This window comes from Diplotaxodon limnothrissa, linkage group LG11 (genome assembly GCF_057381915.1).
Source record: "Diplotaxodon limnothrissa isolate DT_005_m linkage group LG11, D_limnothrissa_male_GT1.1, whole genome shotgun sequence".
Lineage (NCBI taxonomy): Eukaryota > Metazoa > Chordata > Actinopteri > Cichliformes > Cichlidae > Diplotaxodon > Diplotaxodon limnothrissa.
In genome coordinates, this window is record NC_140606.1 from 15,768,175 (window position 1) to 15,781,071 (window position 12,897).

A 12,897-nucleotide genomic window follows, 5' to 3' on the forward strand; every position below is an offset into this window, starting at 1 on the left:
AAAGGTCATGGAGGAGGGGAGGGGTGCGTGTGCTGTTGGGCAGCATCATAGTGTTGGGTTTCTAACTTGCTCCAGCTTTTGGAAATAGAGTGGCAGCTTCCTGTCAGTCACTTACATGATATGCACGCATGCACACACAAACAGGCCTTTCTTTCATGCACAGTTGCAGTGAGTAACAGGAGGACAGTACTTACACTGATGCACATATACAGACATGCACACTCTTTCAATTCAGTGTCATCCATAATTGGTCGCCAACCATGGCTTTTTTTTTTTTTTTTGATTGTACCAAACCTCCCATCAGCATCACACACACCCTTACCATTCTTTCATCCTCCTCATTTCCTCCTTCCATCCTTTCCTCTCTGTCCGCCCTTCCCTCTCTCCCTCACCCCTGTTTCCCCCTTCTTTCTCTCTCTGTCTCCGTGCCAGTTCTCAGAGTGTCAGTGAAAAGTGCTGTTGTCAGCTGACATTTCCAATCACTCCCCCGGTCGCCAAAACTATGGACACACTTTTAACGTCTGGGGGCAGAGCAGAACGTGAGCGGAATCTAAAGTGTAGCACAAGGGCAATTTCTCTCTCTCACTCACTTGCTTTCACTTCCCCCTGTTGTCTTTCTGTCTCTCTCTCACGCTTGATTCCCAGCTGTCTGTCTGCATATCGATCTATAACTTAATCTGTGGTTAAAACCTGCAGTGTAGCTCATGATGATCTTAAAAAAAAAAAAAAAGTGCTTCCTGTTGTGGTTGATGGATATGAAACTTAAACCTTACAAATATCTTTTTGTCCACACATTTCAGAGTTTCCATCTTAAATTTCAGTTTCCGTGATATTATTCATTACATCAGAGTGAAACTCATGGATTAAAAATGTTCAGCTGCTAGAGAAATCTGTTATGGGAGCCATATTGTTCAAACTGTAACCATATTGTAAACACCTGTACCTAGTCATTTTTTTAATGTGATTAAACTAGAGCCTGAGGAATATAGTATTTTTAAGACCTCTAAAAATTCCCTGGAAAGTGACAATTAATCTACCAGCATCTGGAAAGAGATCAGAGTTCCCCTATATTGGAAGTTGGAGTCAGCACTTATAACTTTTTTTTTTCAAAGGGTTTTTGTCCAGTTTGCATTTATCAGATTTTAAAACATGATGAGTTGTAAATGTTAAAAAAAATGAAAAGGCAGAGCTGACACCAAGACTTTCACTGGGATGGACAAGGTATCAACACAGGAATGAGTATATCAGAGGGACAACTCGGGTTGAAAGCTTTGGAGATAAAGTTAGAGAGGCAAGCCTGAGATGAACATGGGACATGTGCGGGCTAGAGAAGTGATAGTGGATTTATTTGACAAAGACTGCTTGTGAAGCTGCAATGCTGGAGGAAAAGAAAGACCACAGAAAGTTCATGGATTTAGTGAACAATGATATGCAGGGGGTTTTTATGACAGAGGATGCTTGGGACGGATGATCTGATATCCTCGTGTTGGTGTTGTTCCCACATCATCATAATAAATGTTGTTCCAGGTTCGATATTGCAAGTGACCAGGATACTGCTGAAATGCAACAAATTCAAATTGCTGGATTGGCAGACAGAGGCAGTTTTTCGCAAGTTAAGTAGATTTTTTTTTAAGGTGTTTTTTTCCCCAAAGTCGCAAAAGTATGATGTCACAACAATGTGATTGGTCACTTGCAATGTTAAACCTGGAACAATATTTATTATGATGATATGGGAACAACACCGACACGAGGATATCAGATCGTGCGCTTGGGCCAGCAGGTGATGGAGGCAAACGATCCACTGTTCCATCCCTTAGAGCAGGGATGGGGGAACTCCAGGCTTCAAGGGCCGGTGTCCTGCAGGTTTTAGATGTGTCCTTGATCCAACGCAGCTGATTTAAATGGCTAAATTACCTCCTCAACATGTCTCCAAGTTCTCCAGAGGCCTGGTAATGAACTAATCATTTGATTCAGGTGTGTTGACCCTGGGTGAGATCTAAAACCTGCAGGACACCGGCCCTTGAGTTCCCCCACCCCTGCCTTAGAGTTAGCAGCTGGAAGAGGAAGTGCTTCTTGTGGTACATCGGCAAATGTCAGCTACCAGTGTACAGTGTACAGATAAATTAATCAGGCTCAACCTAAAATGTTTGCAAATGTTCGCCGAGCATTGAAAGGGCTCCTTATATTTTGAAGGTTTTAATTTTTTTATTTAAATTTTTTTATTTCAAGAATTAAACCAAAGCAACTGTAAAAAAATAAATAAAAAATGCCTGACTAATAACCAGCTGTATTACATATATCATGCACCAGTATTGGTCCAGTAAGATCTTCTGCTCTTTTGCTGAGCCTCCATATTGACGTGTCAAAGCAGCAAAATATTGTTATTAAAATGACTATATTCCTTTTCCAGGCTTTTGTGCAGTCTGGCTTTTTTTTTCTTAACCACTTAATGGCACCACAGAATAACTCGTAGTGCTTTATTCAAGACTAAATAAGTCTGTTGGATGACTTTTTCTTCTTTTTGAGCAAATAATGTTGGATCTGATGCTCTCGAGGCCTTAATGTCTTAGAAATTATTTAAATGTTAAAAATAACCCTCTGCTTGTAAGATCCTAAATGAAATATTGAACTATCTGATCTGAAGCGTTGTGGTTAGGATGAAGTGGAGATGAAACTATATTTAACTCAGATTAGAGTTTGGTCTGACATGGATCACCACACAGCATTATCTAATAAAAGCAAACAAAAAGTTGATAAAAGACAGCTCTTTGTTTGTTGCTTATACTAGTGGCTGTTTACTCTGTCATGGACACAAATTACTTTTCTGCTATAATGCCAACTCTTGAATGTGCCACCTAACTGGAGAGCCTGGGAGCTTATGATTTACACTTCATGGAAAGGTCTTTTGGCAGACAAACCTAATGTTTCAGTGACATTAAGCCATCGTCTAAACTCACAGCGCATTGGCTTTTCATCATGGAAACAGTCCAAGACTTTATTTCTTCATAGTGCCTAAAGATGTTAAACTACATATGGGGAATGGATTTGAAGACTTCTGAAGCATTGCTGTCTCGGTCCTCCCTCTGTGTTTGCCTGTGTGAGTCTAACTGGCAGAGAGGGAGGAAAATGAGGGAAATGCGAGAGACAAGACAGCTGTATCGGATCCCCAATTAGGAGCTACCACACACAGAGACCAACCTGCACGTACACTAATGCATGCACAATCGCACACATGCAGACAAACGCACAAGTTCTGACAGAACTCGCACAATTTGCAAACGCAGAGGACGCGTACATATACATAATGTATATAAACACTCTTGGATATCCTGGAGAGATGCAGAAATGATGCACGTTGGTGTGGGTGGGAACTGTGGTTCAGAAGACATCAAACGGTGAGCATCCATAGGCTGTGTTCCACAAGGGAATGAAAACACAGATCTGATGCTGTGAGGGCCCTCTGAGGACTGTCATTAACACTTCACTCACACACAGACAGGGTTGCACACAGATTTTGTCAAGCCTGCCAAAACGGGGTGCGTTGAGTTTCGTATCGACATCCCTCAAATCTCGGCAGTCTAGAAAATGCTGTCAATTTCAGTGATCTTGGCAAGGATTCGGAGGAGTTTCCATGTGTTGAGGAAGACACATGGCTCATCCTTGAAAGACTGTCATTCTAAAGGTCAGCTCTACCCCCCACCAAACTAACCCAGACTGATGCTACAGAAAGACATTCTTCTCTGGCTTAGCACAGTGTTATTCAGCTTTGTAGCATTTCTATGAAGCCAAAGAAAACAGATTTTAGGTTAGCTCAGTGTCCTCCAGCGGAGATGTGTCTTCCCCTTTGGATTGCATGAACTCTTTGATTTCAACCAAAAGTGACAAAAAACGAAGCAAAATCCGTCCCCTGCTGAGTCATCGGATTTCCGTATGTAGTAGCAGGTCACCATATTCAGCTGACAGCTCCTTCAATAGCACCTTGAATGTTCTGTGCTGTTTAGCTCTGGAGCGGATGCTGTTTATGATCTTCACGACGGGAGTCATTACGTGCTCGAAGCCGATCACCTTTGTGCATAACGCCTGCTGGTGAATGATGCAGTGGTATTGCATGAAGTTTGGGAACTCTGTGTCACCTTTACAGTGAGCGATGAATCCTGTATGTCGGCCGATCATAGCAGGAGCCCCGTCGGTAGTCACTGATACCTGCTTTTCCAACGGTACCTTTTTCTTCGCGAAAACTCCTTCACCGCGTTATAGATGTCAACTCCCTTCGTAGTTGTCTTTAGCGGCAGTAGTGTCAGAAGTTCTTCTTTTGTGGAGAAACCATCAAACACCATCCGGATAAAGACCATCAGCTGTGCTGCACTGCTGCTGTCCACGGACTCGTCACACTGGATGCTAAACCACCTGCACTTTGCCAGATCCTGATCCAACTGATCGGCCAAGTTCCCGGACATAGCCGACACTCTTCTAACGATTGTAGTTGCCCCCAGCTGGACATCGGAGAGAGTGGAGATTATATCGTTTCCATATTTCTCGTCTTTAAGCATAGTTTTTGCAATTATCATCATTGCTTCTTTGAAAACCTCCCCGTCTAAAAATGCCTTTTTCTTAATCATGAAATGTGTAGCTCTAAATGAGGCTACGGTTGCTTTTTGGGAGGTTTTTTTTGCTCAAACCTGTCTTTAGCTCGCGGGCTTTTTCCACTCGCAGTGTGCTGCCCTTTGGGTAGTTAGCATGGTAGCTTGTGTGACACGTTCGGAAATGTCTCTCCACGTTGTGCTGCTTTGCCGTTGCCACAGTCGCCCCGCAAATGAGACACACCCATGAATCTTTCACAGTGGTAAAAAACTCTTCCTCCCATTCACTGTGACAATGATATGTTTTCTTCTTCTTCTTTTTTCCGCCATTTTTTCCTTATCTCTTCACCTTTGCTGGTCTTCACGGCAACTGTTTCCATGGAGACCAGCTAGAGCTCATCTAATATTTAATAATAATTTTTTTTTTAATATATTATCTCTAACAAATTGACACCAATGCAATTGTGATTTAAAAAAAAATGGCAAGAAAAAATAAAAATAGATGCAGCTAACTGGTAAGTTGTTATGGTGAGCTATTTTTAGAACAGGCCCGCGGGCGACTCATGTGGTCCTTGCGGGCGACCTGGTGCCCGCGGGCACCGTGTTGGTGACCTCTGGGTCAGAGAAATGGCAACTCCCTTGCCCCAAAAAGCCCAACTAAGAGCTACATCTGACTCCACAGGCCTCAGTTAGTGTGTAAAATGCTAAAATTTGTGACAATACAATTAGGAAAAAGCCTGAACTAGTGTGAAAGGGTTTCCAAGAAAGAGCCTCTTCTCCCTAAAAAGAAAATGACAGCTTAGATTTACAAAGTCGCATCTGAAGAATCCACAAGATTTCTGGAACAAGACTTCTGTCCTTTGGACAAGCAAGACCAATATAGAGATCTGTGGCAAATCAGCACAAAAACCTCATACCAACTGTCAAACACTGTGGAGAAGGGGTGATGATTTGGACTTGTTCTGCAGCCACAGGACCTGGGTATCTTGCAGTCACTGAGTCAACTATCGAGTCCTCTGTATACCAAAGTATTCTAGGGTGAAATCTGAAGCCGTCTTTCTAACAGCAAAAGCTTGGCCCAAATTAGTTCATGCAACAGGGCAATGATCCTGTGCAAAGTAGGAAATCTACAACAGAACAGTTAACAAAGAAAAAAATTAAGATGTTGCAATAGCCCAGTCAGTCCAGACCTCATCCTGACTGAAAAAAGAGAGCTGTGCATAAACAAATGTCCACAGACCTCAATGAACTGAAGAGACTGAAACAGTCATACAGAAAATGTATTTTGTTTCTCTTTCCAAAGTATTTTGTTAAAGGACTCTGTGTAATAAGCCTTGTGGTGGTGTTCATCTGAGGGTTGTCTGAAACCTTAGAATTAATAAGGGTATGTTTTTTCTTTTGGCTCACCGTGACTTTTCAGGGATTTAACTCAAACTTCTAGCCTGTAACCTGTCAATACAAATTTACTTTAAAATACAGTTAAAATACAGAAAGAACAGAATAATTGACAATGAAAATAATAGGTGTAACCCTCCATTTGGTGCTTAGGAAATAGAGAAAATAATCTAATTTCTTCTAATGAAAGTTACACATGTAGCCGTAGGTTATACCAATTTTTTTTTTTTTTGCTTCCTGGAGAATTACTTTAAATTAGAAGTAAAATTACATCCCCAGATATTTTTCAGAACAAATTTCTCTATTTTTTAGGCACAATGGAAAGTAATTGATAAGGAAGTGCTGACCTTTCCTTTCTGGCTCCTTGTAGTCTTTTATTGGTATGTTTTAAGTATTTCAGTAGTTTTTATGGCTCTCTTACGTGTCATTGCTATTGATTGAAGTGTAGGTCGATGTTATTTGACTCCAGGTTTCTGTTGGAATCAACCAAAATGTTCCAGTTGGGACTTGAAGAGGACATTCTGCACTTTCCTCTCCTCTTTTTCCATGATCTAAAATTTCCTCACTTAACCATCTGATCTGTTATCAATACTTTTTTCCATTTCTTCTGCACAATAGTAGATTGTTGTAGCTGTCTGGATAAAATGAAATGTTGCCATTGAATCACAGATTTGGATGGTGCATTGTTGTTGTAATAGGACATTTCCCTAAGGCCATGGCGTCATCCTCTCTCTTCTCCTCTCCTCTCGCTAACCTGCGTAACTACAGAGGGAACAGGTGGACATACAGTCTGACAATAATGTACCCAAACATGGAAACATGTTTTTTGTTTTCCTCTTTTTGAAATTAGACCAGTGCGACCATTTTTTATTTTTTATTTTTATTTTTTTCCCTCTTCAAGATTCATAGTGTAACTACCCAGGCACCCCCATCCCCCCACACCCCCGCTGTCCAGAGTCTGGATATGTTTCAGTCTTCTGCTGGGAAAAACAAGTTGGCAAAACACGTGGATGATGTATGAGATGTTTGACATGGATTCAAACTTCCACAAACATACTCTGTCACACACGTAATTACACCTACACAAGTATTTGCATGCTCAAGTGTTCGGTCACATGCACTTGAGTCATGCTGATGTAGAAGTCACTGAGAGTTGGTCTTGCTATTGCCAGATGGTGTGTGTAGTGTGTGTGTGATTACTGCTTTGGTGTAGGTTTTTTCTTTTCTTTTTGATCTGTGCCGTTGCGTATACGTGTGGGCGATTAGCCTTGTTTTCTTCAGAGTGTTTTTCACGTCTGCAGCCGTTGGCTGGCTCCACCAGCCGCAGGCCAAAGACCTTATTTACCACCAGCTATGACTTTTGGGAAAGAAATGGTATCAGCCAAACAGATTTGATTTCAGCCCATCACAATCAGCGGGTTTGTAAATACCATTCAGATATAGATTTAAATTGCAGGAATGAAAATGTGTGAAAACTGAGTGTTGTTCAAATGTTTGATTTTTGACAAAAACAGTGATTTTTCTCTCTGCCAATTGCGAGATCATACGCTGCTCATCTGTCATGTTAGGTGTGATAGCAGTCCTTTAAAGCCTTTTTTCCTGTCCCAATAGAGTTTGATATGAGGCTGTCAGGCGAGCTAGACTCGGTTCTCTTCTTCTTAATGACAGAGTTGGCTGACAGAGACTCTCCTGATGCTGACAACTAAATGATCTCTTCTTTATTAAACACCTCTTACTATCTCTCCATCTCCCCCGGACTATCTCACTTCCTGCTCGCCTTGAGTATCTTTTTATCTTTTGACTGACTGCTCTCCCTCTCCTTGTCTATTTCACATTCCTTAGTCTCTCCAACCCTTCCGCTGCTTTTCTCACCTCCTTTGCTAGTAGGAAGCTTCTGCATTGTTTTCTCATTGAGTTGTTTTTGCTTCTACCTTCATTGTTTCCCTTTTTTTTTTCTTTTCTTCCCATCTCTCAAACAGAAGAGGGAATATACTTCCATCCTTTACCTGGGGCTATCAGCCAGTCTGCTAGCCAGTCAGCGAGCTTGTCGGGCAGAGTGTCAATCTGTTTGATAGTCACTCAGCCAGCCAGTCAGTCATTGTGCACCAGTGTGAAAACATTAATTAAAAGTCTCATCCACAAAGCCAGGCAGTGATCCAGGCTGATCTCAACAATTCAAGCTTTCTGTCTTCGTCTTTTTCTGACTCTACCTTCCTTTCTGTCTCTGTTATCCTCTCTCTTCATACCTTCTCAGCCTCTTTCTGGGTTTTGTCTGTTTCTTTCTCCTCTTTCCTTGAGCACTAAAAGACTGGTCTGATAAGAAACATTATTAACTTCTTTCTGAGAACCCAAGAACAGAAAGCTCGAGAATAGAAGTGGGATGTGGGGGGAAAATAAGGAAGTAGACAAAGAGAGAGGCAGAGGTGTCAAACATAAGAGAGTAAGGTGGTGAATCGGACAGGAGACATTAAAAGTTGGTAGAGGGAGCAGATGGAGGGACGGACTTTTTGTTCCTCCATCTGCTGGATGGAGGTTGTGTGTCTATCTTGTTAATAATTCTGACGCAAGTCATCCTGTGGTGACCATTTCGTGTACATATTTTGTGGTAGTCCATCACTGCGTTGTTTCCTTTGACTGGACCAAACTTGTGACGCAACGATAGACCAGAATTATAACCCTGCAGCTCTGCCTGCAGCACAGCTAAATATTTACCCAAGACTCAAATAACTAATATTGATCCAGATGTTAAAAATGGGCCAGCAGCAAATCAGAATGTTACATTGTTGTTGTTTTTGTTTTGCAGATATGGGAAAATTGTCTCTACAAAGGCCATCTTGGACAAAAACACCAATCAGTGCAAAGGTGAGTGAGTTTCATTCTACTTGTTTCTGCAAGGATGCAGTATCTGCACTCTACTTCACAACCTCAGGTCTTGATTTGATATTTAAGTCTTTTTATTTATAGAGACCATTTCCTTTACTTAAACACCGACAGTGTAAGTCCATGTGTTGGAGAACACACGGCCGCTGACTATAAAGGCCATGTTATCCTTTAATCTATCGTAATAATGCACTTCTAGAGAATCTCTATTTTGCTTAACTTCACCGTGATGATGATTTCAGGATTGCTCTCTAATGATACTCAGAGTTGAGCGCATTTTGAAAGCAAGCTGTTGGTATTGTTGTCGTATGCAAAATCAGGATGGGGAACACCAGACAATAGACACAATATGTTTCAAATCGTCTCTGCGGTAAACGGGGCTCACTCAAGTGTCCTCTGATGAGGGTCTGCTTGATTGTTAGAGTGGTCTGAACAAAGCACTAATCAATATGATTGTAGTCGTCTGTTTTGAAGAGGCACACAAGAGCGTGCGTTCAGAATGATTGCTGCTCATCTGTCAGAGCTGTACTCAAAGGTATCCTGACACGGTTTAGGACAACAGCACAAAGGTCCTGTAATCACAGTTTCAGGTTGGACGGTGTGAGTGAAGGAAAACCCAGACTGATTGGTTCTGATAGGAGAAATGTTAATGTGAATTTTAAGTCTTCATCTGTGCTGATTACTTAGGATAAAATATTTTGATTCCACTCCTGCTTGTCTTAACATAATAATGGGAAAACCAAATCTCAGTAAGGCTCCTCTGGAAAGTCTTTTACTTCGCTCATTATCTTGAATCTTTCTAATTGGCTAGTTATGTAAATCTTAAACTTCATCTTGCTGCTACCTGCTTCACCATCACATAATCAAATATGGCTTGGGAGTCTTGAGCGCATATTAAAATGCCTTTCCTGACTGCTTTACAGCACAGCCAAAGGAAGGGAAGAAAATTCTATAAGTCCAGTGATAGTTATCAGTTATTCTTTCTCGGCTCATTAATTTTTGTCATTGGTGTTTTGTGAAATGAGTTTTTCAAAACCTGTTTCAGTATGGCCTCCAGTTCATAATTGTGATGTCTGCCAATTATGTCTTCGTGTTCATGCTTCTTTATAGTATGGAAAAGTTATCATTTTTGATCGTACTGCACGAGTGCTTACAAATTAAATGGAAAACGAACGTAATTTCTGCTTTCAATTATATTTCCTGGATATGGGTGATGATATGGTTTCATTGTTCACCAATCCCAGGCAAACACAGTTTATTTGAAAGTCTAAAGCTTATTAGTGTTTACCAGTGCTGTACTTTTGTATAAAAATGCTGTTAGGAGCACGTCAGTGAGCCACGATATTGGGTGAGATCTCTCTAATGGATGCTGACACTCTGTTTCCAACCTGTGCACATCTGGTGCTCAAATACATCGGCTATGTATCAATCCATGGTAGAAAGTAGTCCACAATATAGATTTACACCTATTATAAAAACATTGTGGAAAAGCTGTTTCGGCTAATACAATATGTTTGTGACTTGAGTTTTAAACAACCACATGGGAAGATAAAAAATGATTAAATGAACAGTTATGTATTGACTTTTCTTTGCAATAAATAAAATAAAAGACTAAGATTAATGCCACATGGTGTCAATTTTGACTCATTGGCACTTCATTAAATATACCTGTGCATCTGCTAATCAACTCTTATCCAATCGGTCAATCACATGGCAGCACCTCTATGCATTTATGCATGTAGACGTGGTCAAAACAATCTGCTGAAATTGGACCCAAAGATGCTTTACGAAGAAAAGGGAGAAACGTGATTTAAGTGTCGTGTTGTTGTTCAGACAGGTTTTCTAGGAATTTCCATTCAGTTGTCTTTAAGGTTTCTAGCAAGCAGTCTAAAAGAGAGAAAATAGCCAGATATTGAGATAATAGACAGGCAGCCTAAACCTAAAACAACACATTGAATGTTAAAGCAGATGTGCAAGAAGACCACACTACCCATATGGAAAAGAAATAGTAAAAACATATATGATTTACTCATGTATAAATCATATAAGCCTTACATGATTTACTCATGAAAGTGGCCACTTTCTCATTACTTTCATATATATTTTTTAGTAAGTATACAAAACATACAAGTTTCATTATATGATTTTTCAAGGGATTTTATATGTGTTTTCACTCTTGTATGCTTTTCATACAAGTTTCATACAAGACAGATAAAAACTTTATAAGATTTATATATATCTTTTCCATATGGGTATGCACCACTCCTGTCAGGAAAGAACAGAAACTCAGGTTACATTTTAAACAAATAGAAGATTGGAAAGATGTTGCCTGAATACTCTCGATTTCTGCTTTGACATTTAGGGGATGTGGTCAGAATTTGGCATAAACAACATGAAAGCATGGATCCATTCTGCCTCGTATCAACCGTTCAGATTAGTTGTTGGTGGTGTGATGGAGTTGAAGATATCTTCTTGGCACACGTTGGGCACCTTAGTACCAAGTGACAGTCATTTCAGTGCCACAGTCTACCGGAGTATTGTTGCTGACTATGCCCCATTCCTTTATGACCACAATATACCCATCTGCTGATGGATGCTTCCCGCTGGGTAATGTGATATGTCACAAAGCTCAAATCATCTCAAACTGGTTTCTTGAAGATGGCAATGACTTCATTGTGCTCAAATGGCCTCCACAGTCACCAGATCTCAATCCAATAGAGCAGCTTTGGGATGTGATGGAGTGGGAGATTTGTATCATGGATGTGCAGCCAACCAATCTGCAGCAACTGTGTGGGGCTATCACATCTCTGTAGACTATTTCCAGCACATTGTTGAATCTGTCCCAGTGAAGAATGGATGCATTTATAAAGGCAAACTGGCCTTCCCACTACTAATAAGGTGTACCTAATGAAGTGGCTGAGGTTGGACCCTATTACTATGTGGGTTTTATATTTAGAGTCCAGAATTTGTAACTGCACAGACTTTTATTTCTCTTCTGGGTTCAATTTCAAGTCAGATAAAAAGTTTAGTGAATAAAATTTTATTCTAATAAGAATAAAAGTCAGACTGTGACTTAACAGTCTGCAAGCAGTTCGATTTTTTGCAACGTCAGTTAATGGCTTCAGACCAAAGAAGACAAATTGACAGCTTGTTTTAATCACATTCACTCACATTTTGTTTGGCACTGTTGACTAATCAATCCAGAGAAAAGTTCACGCAGCTCGTTGCCTGTAATAGTCAGCATGGGAGGTAAGAGCATACACGAAGCTGGTGTCTTTGTTCCTTGTAAAAAATGAATAAATAAAAATTACATTTGAAAACTTGCCACCCTGTCCTAGTTATATTGCAGACATGACTAGGGAAACTAAACATGAGAGAAACTTTTTTCAGAATGCAATCGCTGTACAACAAGCTATGAACTGATGCACAATATTTAATGCACAGTCTACCATAATACACTAGCTGCAGCAGCATAGGCGATTACAGGCTGTGGCTCTCATCAGCAATTTCGCTGCTTGTGATGTAGACTTCATACATCTTTTAGCCAGTTGTTAACTCACAATGAAGGAGTTTCATTATCAGTCGGCCATTAGAGTGCCTTACAACCGGATAAGTGTTGGTTTGATTGCAAAGGCATTCAGTAGGGACAAGATAAGTGCTTAGCGTGACTAAGAGAGTACAAATTGGCACAGAGAGCTCTCTTGGAAAGGGAGGGATGGATGGGTGGAGGCACAGAGAGGTGGAGGGACGGGGTAAAAATAAACTGGGGCTGACAGAAAAGGAAGGAGACCCTTTGAAACTGATGATTTAGCAGACAGCCTTTTCTTTTCAGGAAGACTATGCAGAGAGCCAGAAAGCATGAAAAATGTAGTCAAAGAGACAGGTACATAAATAAAGCCATCTTCCCCTGCAGTCCGAGGAGACGCACAGTTCGATTGGTTTGCATACTTTTGCTGTCATGCGGAACCATGTGATCTCAGTTTCTGTGATGTTTTTCTTGGTCTTTATCCCTGAAAAATTGATGTTTCGTCTTCAGGGCAAT

General features: G+C 40.7%; 1 protein-coding gene across 1 annotated transcript in view; it reads left to right on the plus strand.

Annotated features, from left to right (window-relative positions):
• The window catches only part of rbms3 (RNA binding motif, single stranded interacting protein), a 121,580-nt gene that overhangs the window by 39,678 nt on the left and 69,005 nt on the right, over positions 1-12,897 (plus strand). Inside the window, exon 3 of the mRNA XM_085366258.1 lies at positions 8,779-8,837. Coding sequence (XP_085222384.1) covers positions 8,779-8,837 — 59 coding nt within the window. The remainder of the gene's footprint in view (positions 1-8,778; positions 8,838-12,897) is intronic.